The sequence below is a fragment of the Watersipora subatra genome, chromosome 3, assembly GCF_963576615.1.
Source record: "Watersipora subatra chromosome 3, tzWatSuba1.1, whole genome shotgun sequence".
NCBI classification, from domain to species: Eukaryota; Metazoa; Bryozoa; class Gymnolaemata; order Cheilostomatida; family Watersiporidae; genus Watersipora; species Watersipora subatra.
The window spans coordinates 36,231,836-36,246,789 of NC_088710.1; the positions used below are offsets into that span (position 1 = coordinate 36,231,836).

The following is a 14,954-nucleotide window of genomic DNA, read 5'->3' on the forward strand; positions in this document are numbered from 1 at the left end:
TGGTGATATTCACAAAGTATCGCTTTGTTTAGCTCACGCGGATCAAGGCAAATTCGTACACTGCCATTCTTTTTCTCAACCACCACCATACTACTGACCCACAGCATAGGCTGATCTACCTTGGAGATGATGTTGGCTTGTTCCAAAGACTCGAGTTCAGTTTTCACTCGATCTATCATTGACAGTTAAATTCTAGCACAATTGACAACTGGCTTGATTTCTGAGTCAACTACTATTTTGTGCTCATGATCCAGTTAACCAATACCTTCAAAGCAGTCGGGGAATTCTTCAAGAATGCTCTCTGTCGTGATTGTGTCTTTACGCTTTACCAGACCTAGTTTTACACTCGCAGCCAGACCTAGAATTGGAGAGAAGTGGCTGTCCACCGACTCAAACCAGACATCGCCCTTGTTCACTCCATGATGTGACATGCCCAATTTTGCCTTACCAATTTTGTTGATTTTGTGTCCACTATACGATGTGAAATTGGCTTTACTAGGTACTATGGTTGGGTTGACGTTCTTGAGGATGGCGATCGGTAAGATGTTTGCCTCAGCACCAGTGTCAATCTTGAAATTGGATACGGTGCTTTGACCATTGTGACTGATCGTGTACTCTTTCATCCAGTTACCCTCACCGTCTTTGTCCTTAACAGCACCTACAAATAACTGATTCATGTTATCCACATTCCCACCTGTGGAGTCGGATGTCGTTATGGCACTAACCTTGCTTTTGCAGGCCTTGGCAACGCGGTTTAGGTTGTTGCATTTCCTACATTCCTTCCCACAGGCAGGGCATTTCCCCTCATATGCTCATAGGAGCAGAATTTGCATTTGAATTTCCTGGGTGCAGGAACGGGTTGAGAATCAGATTTGGGACGTACATTGGCAACTACACTGATCAATTTCTCATTGTTTAAGGTTTGCCGTTGCGTTTTAGTGACTTTAGCTGCTCGGATTAGGTTGATTGCTCGATCAAGGGTGATCTCAGGATCTTGCAGAAGTTTTTCCTTCAATTTCTGATCAGAGATGCTGAAAGCACATATACAGAGCATCATCATGTCCTTCATGTCACCGAATTTGCACTTAGTTGCTTGTGTTCTCCGTCTTTTGACAAACATGTCAACAGGGGCACCACTTGACTGTGTAAGGGACCAAAATGAGTACCATTTGTATAACCTATTATTTCTGGGATTAAAGTATAGCTCAAACTTTACTAGTACATCTGGTAATCTGTTGGCACTCTCCGCAGGGTCAGCAGTAGGGTCAAACTCAAATTGATCAAGTACTTCTACGGCATCGTCACCAATGCAATGTCTTAAAATTGCTATTTGTCGTATCCAGATGGCTGCATTGCCTGCTGGCCAAGTACCATCATCATCTGCTGGAACAGCAATGGAGTTTATGGCCACCAAGAAATTTTCAAAGTTCCTCCTTCATCTCCTCCAATTTTCAGTCAAGTTGCCCTCCAGGGACAGAGCAGCAGGGGGTGACAACCCCAAGGAATCCATCACACACAAAGCAATGGACACAATATCCAGTCATGGGACAATCACAACACAGTATAATTACTAACAGTAAATACAACACTCAGGCGTCGTAGGTTTTTACCATTCATGTAGAGTGTATGTCGTAGAAAAAGTACTCAGTCAGATTCAGAACTCCTTCACACTCCAGAATGGTCTAGCTGCCACCATGTTAGTTTTAGTATGATATAAATGCTGTACCTGGTATATTATGTATTGTTGATTGTCGTAGGTCGTCGTTAACATAAACCTAGAGGGCTGGCCAGCCATAAAAGTATTAAGTTCGTGAGCAATATGAGTCATCAGTTCCTTTATTTATGTCCACGCGGGTACTGTCTAGCAGTACTGTTGTTTTGGTACATTTCGTCTAAGATCCTGATTGGTGGAATACATCTATTTTTGTTGTAAGTAGATAGCCTCGTTATTTAGTGTTTACACGATATCTGGTTGTTGAATAATATTGTAACAATCTTACCGATTACAACTAAATTTTTGATCACAATTTTTTAATCTGCCATTTTTAATGTGATCTGAATTTACTGTAATTTTGATATACAATTGGCTAGTTGAAATCAATCCAGCTTGTATCTATCATGTTAAAGCATCTGTATGTTATGGTAATCCTAATGTAAGGTTTGACTGTGTAGCAAAAAGTTGGTAAAGAGGCCACTTATATTTTGAGCGCCAAAATGGAAAAAAAAATTGTTCTGTTTTTCGGTTGGATAATATTAGTATAGCAGAAAGGATGTACAAGACCGGCGAAGTTTTCACATTTTGGGAATCGCTATGGGACAGACAGCTCAATTGGCAATCATAAGTTGCCAAAAAAAATCTATGAAATCCTCAGACAGATCTGTCTGAGAATTTCGTAGAATTTTGTTTAAAATATACCTAGCCTAAAATTCATCAAGCAAATAAATCTTATGACGAATATCATTATGGGCGCTTGGTTATTTCGCCTAATTTTTACATGTATGTGTTGCTGAAGAATTTAAGGTTATTGCATTGCGCTGCCTATCAATACAAAAATATTATATTAATACTACACCAATATTTTAATTAAACGCTATGAAAATGCCTTATTTTTAACTTGACTAAAAATAACACAACACATTGTCCCAATTTTTACTATTTACGTACGTCTATACACTGTTAGATAGACAACAGTAATAATGCCAGCGTTTGAACACTCTATCATTCAAAATGGGAATTTGAATGAGGCAAATCTCAAACTGGTTTGGACATAAGTCCAGGCATGAAGGAGCTATTTCTATATGAATTTGTGAAAAATCTTGCGTCACTCCTTCAATTTAAATAAAGGCTTCAGAAGAAAGTTATGCAGCATTAATGCATCATCCATAGCAACTAGAAACTTTCTTATATAAATGTAGATAACAAAAACAATAATTTATTGAATCATTTATAATCCTAGAAGCTGATGCCAATTGAAAATAAACTATAAAATATGATCTAAGCTCGATGATCTATGTCTCTAAGGTGATGTAACAGTGAGCACCTACCACAGATTATTGCTTTAATAACAGATTATTGCTTAAATAATGTTTTTTACTTATAGCTTAGTCTTTCTCCCTTAGTTCTTTACATAGTTGTATATAATACATAAATTATTGTAATGTATTTACTTGCATTATTTATGAAGGAACTATAGTATGCTTTTTGAGATATATAAAGGATAAAATGAAATGCAGTATATTCTTATGGGTATGTTTTGGCAATATCTGAGTTTTAACCTTCTGAGTAGATCTAGCAAGGAATTAACCTCGTATAAAGAGGCTTGATTGCACTCTGTGGAATAGGTACCCTATCAAGAGATGCATTTAGTAGAGGTCTACTTGCTAAAATATTTTTATACCAAACAAACATGCTATAATTAAATGTTGCGTAACGAAATATTTTGATTTAACGCTTATCAAAGTAGGGAGTTTTTAGTAAATGCCTACAAAAAAAATGGTTTAGTAAATTTCACCAAAGAAAAATGCTTTATTTTATGTCTGTGTAAAAAGGTGTTTTAGAACAAATGCAGATGAAGTCAATTATAGTACACCAGATGAAATATCTTTCTTAGCCCAGGTGATGTTTGCCTTAAAGGTTGACGTGCAACAAAATTCACATTACAGTTAATTGATATCAAAAGATTCACCATGTCTTACTCTGCTGTGTTGTAGGTGCAAAATATGTGGAAATGTGATTACAAGCTCTTAAAAGCGCAAAAGCGAACAGTTAATCGTCGCCATCTTGAGACTGCCGTAGATTAGAATCTCTTTCCAAAACGGCTTAAATGGGACGTAGTTGTGCAAGATGGCTTCTGTTTACACTTTCACGCAACCTCATTCGTCTAAATATTTTCAAAAATATACTTCACGCATTCAATAAATCCATGTCTATTGTCCTTATGCGTCTATTTCATCATCATTGTAATGCTGTTTCTTTCAGCACTGATATCTTATAACCCACCATGAAAATTTGTTGAATTTTTTAACCTTAGCTCGAAGTAGTACATATCATTTTCTGATAAACATGATGAGCCTGTTGGTCACCTGTGATAATCGAAAAATGCTGCAAAAATTATTTGCGCTGTTTGGCAGGAAGTATGGGTCACATGATCAGATTACGACTAGACGATTAGACCAAGCCGAAACTGTTAAGTAGTGAGCATCTATATTTCATACGGGCTTTTCGGTAGAACACGAAGTGTTTGTCATAAACTAGTGCTTCGAGATGTTTTATATTGAGCCTCTTATTAGCCTTTTAGTGACAAAACAATAACCAAATGGATTGATAGCGTCAGAGGAATAAACTGATTTCAATCTACGGCGGTTTCGTGATGGCGGCGGATTAACTGTTCATTTTTGAGCTTTTAAGAGCTTGCAATCACATCTCCACATATTTTACACCTACAACACAGCAGAGTAAGAGATGGTGAATCTTTTGATACCAAATAACTGTAATGTGAATTTTGTTGCAAGTCAACCTTTAACATTGTTCTCTTTGTATTCGTGTCCTTTTCTTTTCATCTATCTGTCAATATAACTTCAATGATGTGTATATCTATGCCATATGTACTCTGCTCAACTCCAATGATGTGTACATCTATGCCATATGTACTCTGCTCAACTCCAATGATGTGTATATCTATGTCCTATGTATTAAAGTTTAACTTTCATGATGCATATATATATCTATATCATATGTACTCAGTTTAAGTTCAATGATGTATATATCTATATCATATGTACTCAGTTTAACTTCAATGATGTGTATATCTATGCCATATGTACTCTGCTCAACTCCAATGATATGTACATCTATGCCATATGTAGCAGTTAGCATTACTAGGTTATCGCCGTCTTGGTAGATGTATAAATATCTACAATGAAGCTGTTTAATTGAAAGATATCGAGACACTGACTGCAAAGAGAAAACGAATGTCCTAGTAACATGTCTGTAAGTTGATTTATTGAGTTTCATATCAAAACCTAGAAAAAAAACATAAATACAGAAAGTTGTGAATCACAAAACAGTTTTCGGTGGGAATAAATTATAGCTCTTTGGTTTTTATATTTTAGCAACAATTAAACATAGTAGTAAAAAGTTTTGATGGCGAGTAATAAATATATTTTTTGAAATGTCATGGTGAGTTTTATTGAGATAAACAATTGCGAGATAAAAATAGACAATAGCTATCGCAATTCTTTCGTTTCGAATCACTAACTTTATAACGTAACTAAAGAAAGTTGAGAATCATGAAATCCAGGTTTTTACTTTTTACAGTAAAAAGAAACAGAAACTTAGATGATGAGTTTTACAAATATTTGAGCATGTTTAAAACTAATAGGGGTCTTAAATAGAACAAATTGTAAGAAACTTAAAAAGCATTTGCAAACTTTATTTCTAATAATTTTTATTGATAGGTCAGTAGTCCGCGGGCCAATTTTTAAGAACTTCTGTTCAGCCGTTTGGAAAGATGCAAAGATCATCCGGACACGCATAGGTGTAATATATACGAATATGATAACAATATATACATATATGATGATAATAGAATTCACTAGTCATCAAATGAAGTGTAACCAGAGATATTTGTTTTATGAAACTGAAACAATCTCATGTTGATAATGTTTGCCACAAAGCTGAGCTACAGCAACAGTAAACGAGTCTAACACGCCTACTGACTTTTCCACAAATAAAACGTGTCATCAAATGAATCATCTCTAGCTCAATCCGGTTTATTTTATGACTGGTGGAATTATTAGAGTTGCTCTGACGGGAGACACAGGAATAGAGAAAAAGAAGGCTACATCACGAGCAGCAGCTGCAGGCTGTTGCACAAGAGATGTAGCAATACCACTATCTGCCCTCGCTCTAGTGACTAGCACTTGTCTTGGTTATTTGCACCATGCCATTTGGTCCTGATATGGTCTCTGATTCATAGACATTTGAAAAGACAACATATTTACTCTCGTTGGTGTCATTTAGGTGACAATAAATAAACTGAAGACTGTAGATTGGCAATCTTGTGCTAAGTAAAAACAACTAGGGATTTATTATGTAGTTGGAGCAGATGACCAGCTTATACAACTCACACAGACATACATTATCATGTAGTTGGAGCAGATGACCAGCTTATACAACTCACACAGACATATATTATCATGTAGTTGGAGCAGATGACCAGCTTATACAACTCACACAGACATATATTATCATGTAGTTGGAACAGATGACCAGCTTATACAACTCACACAGACATATATTATCATGTAGTTGGAGCAGATGACCAGCTTATACAACTCACACAGACATATATTATCATGTAGTTAGAACAGATGACCAGCTTATACAACTCACACAGACATATATTATCATGTAGTTGGAGCAGATGACCAGCTTATACAACTCACACAGACATATATTATCATGTAGTTGGAGCAGATGACCAGCTTATACAACTCACACAGACATATATTATCATGTAGTTGAAGCAGATGACCAGCTTATACAACTCACATAGACATATATTATCATGTAGTTGGAGCAGATGACCAGCTTATACAACTCACACAGACATATATTATCATGTAGTTGGAGCAGATGACCAGCTTATACAACTCACACAGACATATATTATCATGTAGTTGGAGCAGATGACCAGCTTATACAACTCACACAGACATATATTATCATGTAGTTGGAGCAGATGACCAGCTTATACAACTCACACAGACATATATTATCATGTAGTTGGAGCAGATGACCAGCTTATACAACTCACACAGACATATATTATCATAGTGTTGTATCTTTTGTTCTAGTTTTCTATTTTATGTAAGCAAAGGTACACAGATGGGTATTTGATACGACCGTTTGTTTCATGCCTTACAAATACAGTTTAAGAAAATGAAATGGGCTACCGTTTTTGTATGCAAGTAATTGTGTAGTTTTCTATTAATTTCTTCATAAGTTTAATGCTGGTCAGTGGACATGGTCAAAGCTGTTTATCACCATAGATTGCTGCATGGTAGCCATCCATGTTACCACCATGGTTGGCTGCATAAGCTGCAAAGATTTTTCTCTGATATTCCAGTCACTTTAATTTACAATCAACTTAATAATATTCTTCAACATACTGGATTAACTTTAGGAGAATATTTTACTCAGCATCTGTAGAAGTTTCCCACACACAATGCCTATGGTTTCTCAAAATATTGTAGTTCTTTAAATAAGTAGCTTACATATCTATACAGTTCTCCTTCACATAGTTGGATTCTAAATTGTTCGAATAATATTGAACATCGCATCGTGAATTCCTTTTAGAGTTTAGAAATTGTATGTTGCGGAAGATATAACATTGTGACTGTTAGTAGTAATAAAAATGCTTTCTTAAAGTTAAATAAAGTTCGTAGAAAAACATGAGCAAACAACTTCCACCAATTTTTTGAAAGACTGTCATTCTAGTATTTATTGTAAGTAAAAAGTGAAAATGATGCTAAGAAAAGAAAGTCTAAAATGAGGGAATGGGGAGACTTTATGTGCTTATTGAAAAATATCGCATAAAAATGTCTAATATAAAAACAGCATTATAAATAGCTCCGTACTCTCTTATACTCTCGCTTATTTCTGGCTGTGCACTCGCTGCTTACCCGTATCACCTCAATACGTCAATATTGTTTAATTGTTTGAACTATACGCTTAATACACAGCAACTATAGGTGTATTACATGGCAACTTTAGGTATAATACACAGCAACTATAGGTGTAGGCCTAATACACAGTAACTATAGGCGTATTACATGGCAACTATAGGTATAATACACAGCAACTATAGGTGAAATACACAGCAACTATAGGTATAATACACAGCAACTATAGGTGTAATACGCAGCAACTATAGGTATAATACGCAGCAACTATAGGTGTAAGACGCAGCAACTATAGGTATAATACACAGCAACTATAGGTATAATACACAGCAGCTATAGGTGTATTACACAGCGACTGTAGGTAGAATATACAGCAGCTATAGGTATAATACACATCAACGTTAGATATAATACACAGCAACTATAGGTATAATACACAGCAGCTATAGGTGTAATACACAGCGACTGTAGGTGTAATACACAGCAGCTATAGGTGTAATACACAGCAACTTTAGATATAATACTCATAATAATATTGATTCCTTTAGTGTTTATTATAACTGGCATTAAATTGACTTATGCTAATGCAGTAGATTCCTTTTGAATCTACTTGGTTTTCATAATGGCTTCAGAGTGTTTCCTGGGACGTAAATAGTTTACAACACCAGCATTTGTTGGCTATACGTGTATGTTGACAGTTGAAAGTAATGGAGAATAGTGGAAGCTCGAAGAGCTGGTGGAAGGTACACAAATTACGACGTGTGACAAAACAAAGGGGCAAAGCTTACTACACCATTGCACTGGCCCTAGCCTTCGTCACTGGAACCATCATTTTCATTCTTCAAGCTGCAATGGAGATATCATCCAGCGATGACTCACTACATATCTCCAAGCGTTCAATAGACTCAGCAGACAGCAATACATCAAGTTCGACGATAGACCCAGACAGCGCAACCATCCCAAACATCGGAAACTACCCTAAAGAAGTCTTTACATTGAAGCAGTTGCGTCAAGGGGCTGTTATACTCCATACAGGCGGCATGATTTATATGTTCATCGCGCAAGCTATCGTTTGTGATGAATTTTTTGTTCCAGCCCTAGAAGTTATTATCGAGCGATTACACTTGACAGAAGATGTAGCCGGAGCTACATTTATGGCAGCCGGTGGCAGCGCTCCTGAGTTTTTCACTAGTATCGCAGGTTTATTCCTCAGTGAGAACAGCGTAGGCATAAGTACTATTATCGGGTCAGCTGTCTTCAATATCCTGTTTGTAATCGGGGCTTGCGCTTTGGCAGCTAAACAACTCCTCCATCTTACATGGTGGCCGTTATTTAGAGACACTTGTTTCTATAGTCTCAGTCTAATCGTGCTCATCGTCAGCTACCTGAATTGGAGGATACACTATTATGAGGCGATAGCCCTTCTTCTCTGTTATGCCGCTTATGTCACATTCATGTATTTCAACAAAACAATCGAAGAGAAAGTAAAGACAATCATTTGCAAGCAACCAGCCAATGCTACTAACATCGACCTGGTTCCGGTGAGCAGTGACGTTAACCTGATGTTTACAAAGAATAGCAAAGAGGGCATGAGTGTCAGTCTGCAGTACCAGGTAAGAGAGACAATTACTCATTTGCTTCTACTCAATCGCTTAGACAGATTTTGTCATGTCAACACCGTTTTATTGGTTGAGCAGTTGCTATTAAAGATCATGCTGTCATAGCTGCTCGTTGAATTCTTCAGGCAAAATCCAGTGTTAGTCTTTGTACTTGTTGAAGGACTTATAGCGGCAGTCTTCCAAAATTCAGTTTAAATTCTTTAACAAAGGTACTGCAACAGTTTCTTCTGGCTGGCCCTTTATCAGCCTAGAACATGATTACATTTGGTTAAAAACCGGCTATGCCTAGTTCACTTGTGTTGTACTACTACATGCGTATATGATTAGGTTAAGTCAGGTATGGCTGAGTCCATTTATGTCCTTTGTATTTTTACTGCAAGTGTCAGACTACCTGAGTTGAAGTATAAAACAAGCTGCAGGATGAGAACCCTAGTTGGCTAATGCCATCTTTTTTGAGGTATTTTGGTGTTTTCTTGATTGGAGCTGCTGATTTTATAAGCCAAACCCTAGTAGAGCCACTTTACTAGCATCATATTAAACTGTGTAACTGATAGCATACTTTAAATGTGTACGAGCTATCTTCACCTTCTTATGGATGTGTGAGAGGGTGGAGTAAACTGGCTCACTATAAAGACTTTTAAATCTTATATTATATTCTAGTTTATTGGAACCATGAAGATTACGATACATTTCTACACTCTTTTGAATATTACCTTTTTTTAGTTTTGTATTCTCCCATCTTTTGTAGTTGCAAACTGAGAAGATTCTGTAGTTCTCTAGTTGTAGTTCTCTAGTTGTTACTAACAATAGCTTTACCAAAGTTTAAATCATAATAAGTTACAACCAAAAGACCAACATCCAATTTCGTTACCCATAATCCCTTGCTTGTCTGTACATAGTATAGATCACTTCATAGAATTTCGGTCAACCCTCTACTTGCCATCACCTTAAAATACAATTACGGTTGACCCTCTGCTTGCCATCACCTCAGCATACACATTTTATGACATACATGTAATAGTACCAGGCAGTCCAGTGAGTCATGAGAGATCGGCATGTATACTAACTATGTGCGCAATATTTCTAAAATACTTGAAGATGAATGAATGATTGGCTCACGTGGTAGTGTGTCGGGCAGCTGAGGCGAATGTTGCAGATTTGGGCCGCCTATGATGCAATCTTTTTTCCCAACCTGCAACTGTGACTTCGAATGGACATGGCTATGACTATGATAAAGATTGTGTAAAGTCGTACCAAACATTTTTTGGCGTACAAAGTATTTTACCAAATGTGTTTATAGACTCATAGTTTCACAAATTAGTACATGTGTATGCAGTTCTCCTTCTCATAGTTTGGTCCTACGGTGCTCAAATAATAATATTTAACTGTGTTGCATGATTCTTTTTAGGTTTAAAACTAGTTGACCTACCTTGCAATACACGGATGGTGTTTGCCATGTACTTATTCTCTCTAGATTATTTGTCTAAATGTCCTATCAATCTATTTGATGTATACTATGTATCTATTCTATGTATGCGCGGCCTAAGTGCAGTGCCCATATTATGGCATTAATTTTTAGCTTTGCAAATGTAAATACAGATTATATCCACTTAAATTACATGAGATGAAACTCTGTGATTAAAGAGAGAAAAGAATATCTATGTATCGTGTCTAAATATATTTAATGAGTTCCACAGAGATGATAAAACCAAAGAAACCAGTAAAGTTAGTAACCAGTAAAGTTAGTAAACAACTAACAAGCTTATAGAGACAAATCTGTACAAAAATTACAACACAATTGCATAAAGTCATAAATTGTATAACAGCTTTTAGGTTCAGTATATATTTGGCGACAATAAATTATAGTATTATGTCTTTTTAGCATCAATTAACTGATTTAACAAAAAATTCCAAATTTATGAGTATACTAGCTGATGGTCTTTCGTTGCGCAGGTAATAAAAAACAGCTTATAAACATTATATTACCTTACTACAATCTCCCTAATATCTTCACTATTTTTAATCACTATATGCAGTTGGACACATAGTGTAATAGGTAAGCTCGTCGCCTCCACACCTGGAGGTGCCGAGATCAAATCCAGTAGGAGGTGCATTCTTGTTCCTAAAACTTTATTGACTGTAACTGGACAGACTAATGATGATAGACAGATGATAGACAAACTTTGAGATTTACATAAAGCAAAAGTAAACAAGGATGAATCACGAAACAAATGAATTTAATTACACATTAAAAATGGTAAAATTGGCAGTTGCAGCGATAGGAAAAAGCAACCATTCAGTCAATAAATTTTCCAAATACACTAAATTTGATAGATATTTGTTTATTTAAAATTGCAAAAGTGGTTACTGGAATCTGTCACTAAGTGTATTTGTGACAATTTATGATGTTGGATAACAGAGATTAATTTTTTATTGCCAAATGTTTCGATTTGATTGAGGTTAAATTTCAAAAATTTAGTAATCGCTATTCAAATTTAATCTTGACTCACTCAAAATATGTTGGATTGTATAGAATAATCTCTGTAAGAAGTCATTTTGCTGTGAAAACTTTATCTATGAAAACTCACTGTCACTTCAGTAATCTACAGGCAACTTCCGAGCATTTCCGCGCTGCCCTTTGGAAGTCTATACACAGACTCACACGCACAAGCTTGGATACCTACTCATGCCTAAACACACCATTCTAAATATATAGATAATGAATTCCAAGAAGCCAATAGTAGTATTCGAAGAAAAGCATGCGATGATTTTTTAGAATTAAAATATCAAAGTTATGGTAATCTAAAGTTTACGCAGTGTGACATAGACTAGCTTCTTTCCTTTAATCTCTGCCTACCAACAAATCGTCTCCTGCATTGCCAAAACCACATTTCAATTCACCTGTTGCTGACAAAGATGAAATAATAACAATATAAACCTTCTTTTATAGATTATTATTTTATTTAGTTTTTTTGCAAATAATGTAGCATTTTATTTAGTTTTATACATAATCTGGTATAATGCACTTAGTGCTTACTGCGAGTGCCTCAAGTATTTGTCCTTGAGTTCTACAACTATAGAATACTGAAAACAAAACACATTGTATATTTACAACAATGGTTGCTTCAATATATGACTTAAAGAACGGATTTGTTTTTGTCTGCTTCCAATTCATTATGTTTACAAGTCATGATGATTCACTATTGATACACTCACTGCACATGCTTGATCCTTCAAAAACCCTACAATAAAATATGACAATCAGCTGGAATTGATGGAATTCAGTTAAAAACAATCTTCTCTGACTCTGGAAACCCATCGTCAATTATACTTACAAAGGACTCATAGCTTTTACCACAGAAATCTTTCAAGCATGAAAACACAACAAGTATAATTATTATTTTGTTGGGATGTCCAAAATAACATGCTTATGGTGAGTGTATCGTGAACATTGTTTGTGGTTATTGTGCTATTTTTCCTCGGCCTTGTCTCTAATTCAGGCTCATCGCTCACCATTGAGTCTTTGCAATGACAAATACAAACATTCAGACAATTTGCATTGAAATGTAAATGCGCTAACCTAGCCCAAATAGTCTTAAAACTATATAAATGATGCCATGTCTGTTTTATCTGCTGGCTCTAAGTCAGCAACTTATTGAAGTCTTCCATGCATTCCACAACTAGCTTGTCAGCATCAACATATTGCACGACAGAGTAATGACTGTGTAGACGTACAATACTACTATTTGAGTTCGTCTAATTTGACTGTTCATTACGACTGGTCATTACGGCTGATCGTTACAGCCTATCATTATGGCCAGCAGTTGCCACCAGTCGCTACCACAGCCCGCTACCACCGGTCATTACTACCGATCAGTATACTGTAAAACATCTAATTGAACACCATCTTTATTTTAACGTCACCCCTATTTCACTGCCACTATAAGAGAAGGGTGGAAAAATAGAGCGCAACCCTTTATTTGAATGCCACCTCTATTTGCCAGTCACTTTGACATTCTTTGATCATTACGAACCCATAATAGACTGTTGGTTGTACCATTCAAAATATGTAAGATGTGTAAAAGGGCCGCTAGTAAAAAAAGGGTCAGACCTTTCTGATTTGATGGCGATAAATAAAGAAACATGTCCACACCTAGCTGAGCTGGCTACCTTGAGGCGTCCCATTGGGGCGTGTGCAGAGCAAATACGTAACACTCACTAGAGTATATGATGAGCGTACACTAAGACCTAAGAGTGTATATCGAGTAACAGTTAATCTCTAGATGTGACTCTATCAATGATATGCAACTGACACTGTAACGACTCTATTTTGAGTAAATCCAATAGCCACAGTCATAGCATTTCCTAACCGTGTTTGGTATTACACAACCAGCGGCTAATTCTCATAGCCTACAAACGGTAACTATTTGTAGATTTCAGGCCATAGTTTTTGTCGTAACAAGGATAGGCGTACTGATACTCAGTGCCAGCAAAGCTTCCCGACTGACTCAGTTATCGCCTATTGTAATCATCACAAAAGCTGCAATTATTCTTCAACAGAGGTTAATGCTTGGTTTGAATCCAAACAACATTTACATCATAGCATAGTTCCTACGCTTAGGGAACCTGTAAGGTATCTTTGTGTATGAGCCTTTAGCAACAGTTTAGAAGTCACCTCCGATCTCACTCCTCGCTGTCGATCTCACACCTTGCTGTCGTAATTCAGTCATTTCACACTGGTCTTAAATCTGTTAGACTAAGTTCCTCTCATTAGGCCTAAGCTTGTTTTCATATACAGTATTTATATTCACAAGCTTGGCTTCCGGGGAGACAACCAGAGTGAGCGCATCCCAAAAGTTTGCCACTGAATCAATTGGTCAAGCGGAGTTTTGGTACCATTTAGTTTAATGGACAATGTATTATTAGTGTTTGTATCATTTGTTTTATCTCGTAACAAATGATCAGTTCAATGGTAAGTTAGAATCTAAGTCAAAAGTAAGTGAGTAACTAAGTATGTGGCATTATGCATGAGTCAGCAGATGCTAATGTTACTGATACAATCCGTCAAGAAGAAATAGTATCCTCAGACAGAATGTTCCACGAATAACTATTCATTTTAATAAAACATTCTCCATTTGGAACACAGTATAGCCAATTTTGTGCGCCTTCTTAACTCTTTCGCTACCGTAAGCCGATGTATCGGCTGTATCAGATGTACGCGAAAGCCGGTGTATCGGCTTATCAATAGGGTTTCACTTTTCTTTTCAGTACGAAGCCTACACATTAGCTAAACCAATCAAGTTTTGCCTCCAAAATATTTTTGCCAAACAATTTTATTTCTAATCATTTTTCAACATGGAAAAACCAAATCGCTATCGTCATGGCAATAATAAACTCATTGCGTTCTTTCAATGCAAAGGAAGCGTCAGAAATTGTGCAAGATTTACTAACCAGTTTTATACTTATCTTGTAGAGAATTTTGTTCTGAATAAGATTCATTTTACAGTAAAACGATATCTGCATCGATTCTCGAGATATTGCATAAATACTGTAGGCTACATCGATTTTTCAAAAATCCATTGGAATTCGGTCAGAATAATAATTCGGTCAGAATAATAATTCGGTCAGAATTTAATACGGTAGTAAAAG

General features: G+C 36.3%; 1 protein-coding gene across 3 annotated transcripts in view; it reads left to right on the top strand.

Annotated features, from left to right (window-relative positions):
- LOC137391946 (sodium/potassium/calcium exchanger 2-like) overlaps positions 1-14,954 on the top strand; it is a 55,742-nt gene that overhangs the window by 19,772 nt on the left and 21,016 nt on the right. For all 3 annotated transcript variants that reach the window (XM_068078513.1, XM_068078512.1, XM_068078511.1), the window contains exon 2: positions 8,385-9,299. In XM_068078513.1, the coding sequence (XP_067934614.1) occupies positions 8,394-9,299 (906 nt within the window). In that variant the 5' untranslated portion in view covers positions 8,385-8,393. The remainder of the gene's footprint in view (positions 1-8,384; positions 9,300-14,954) is intronic.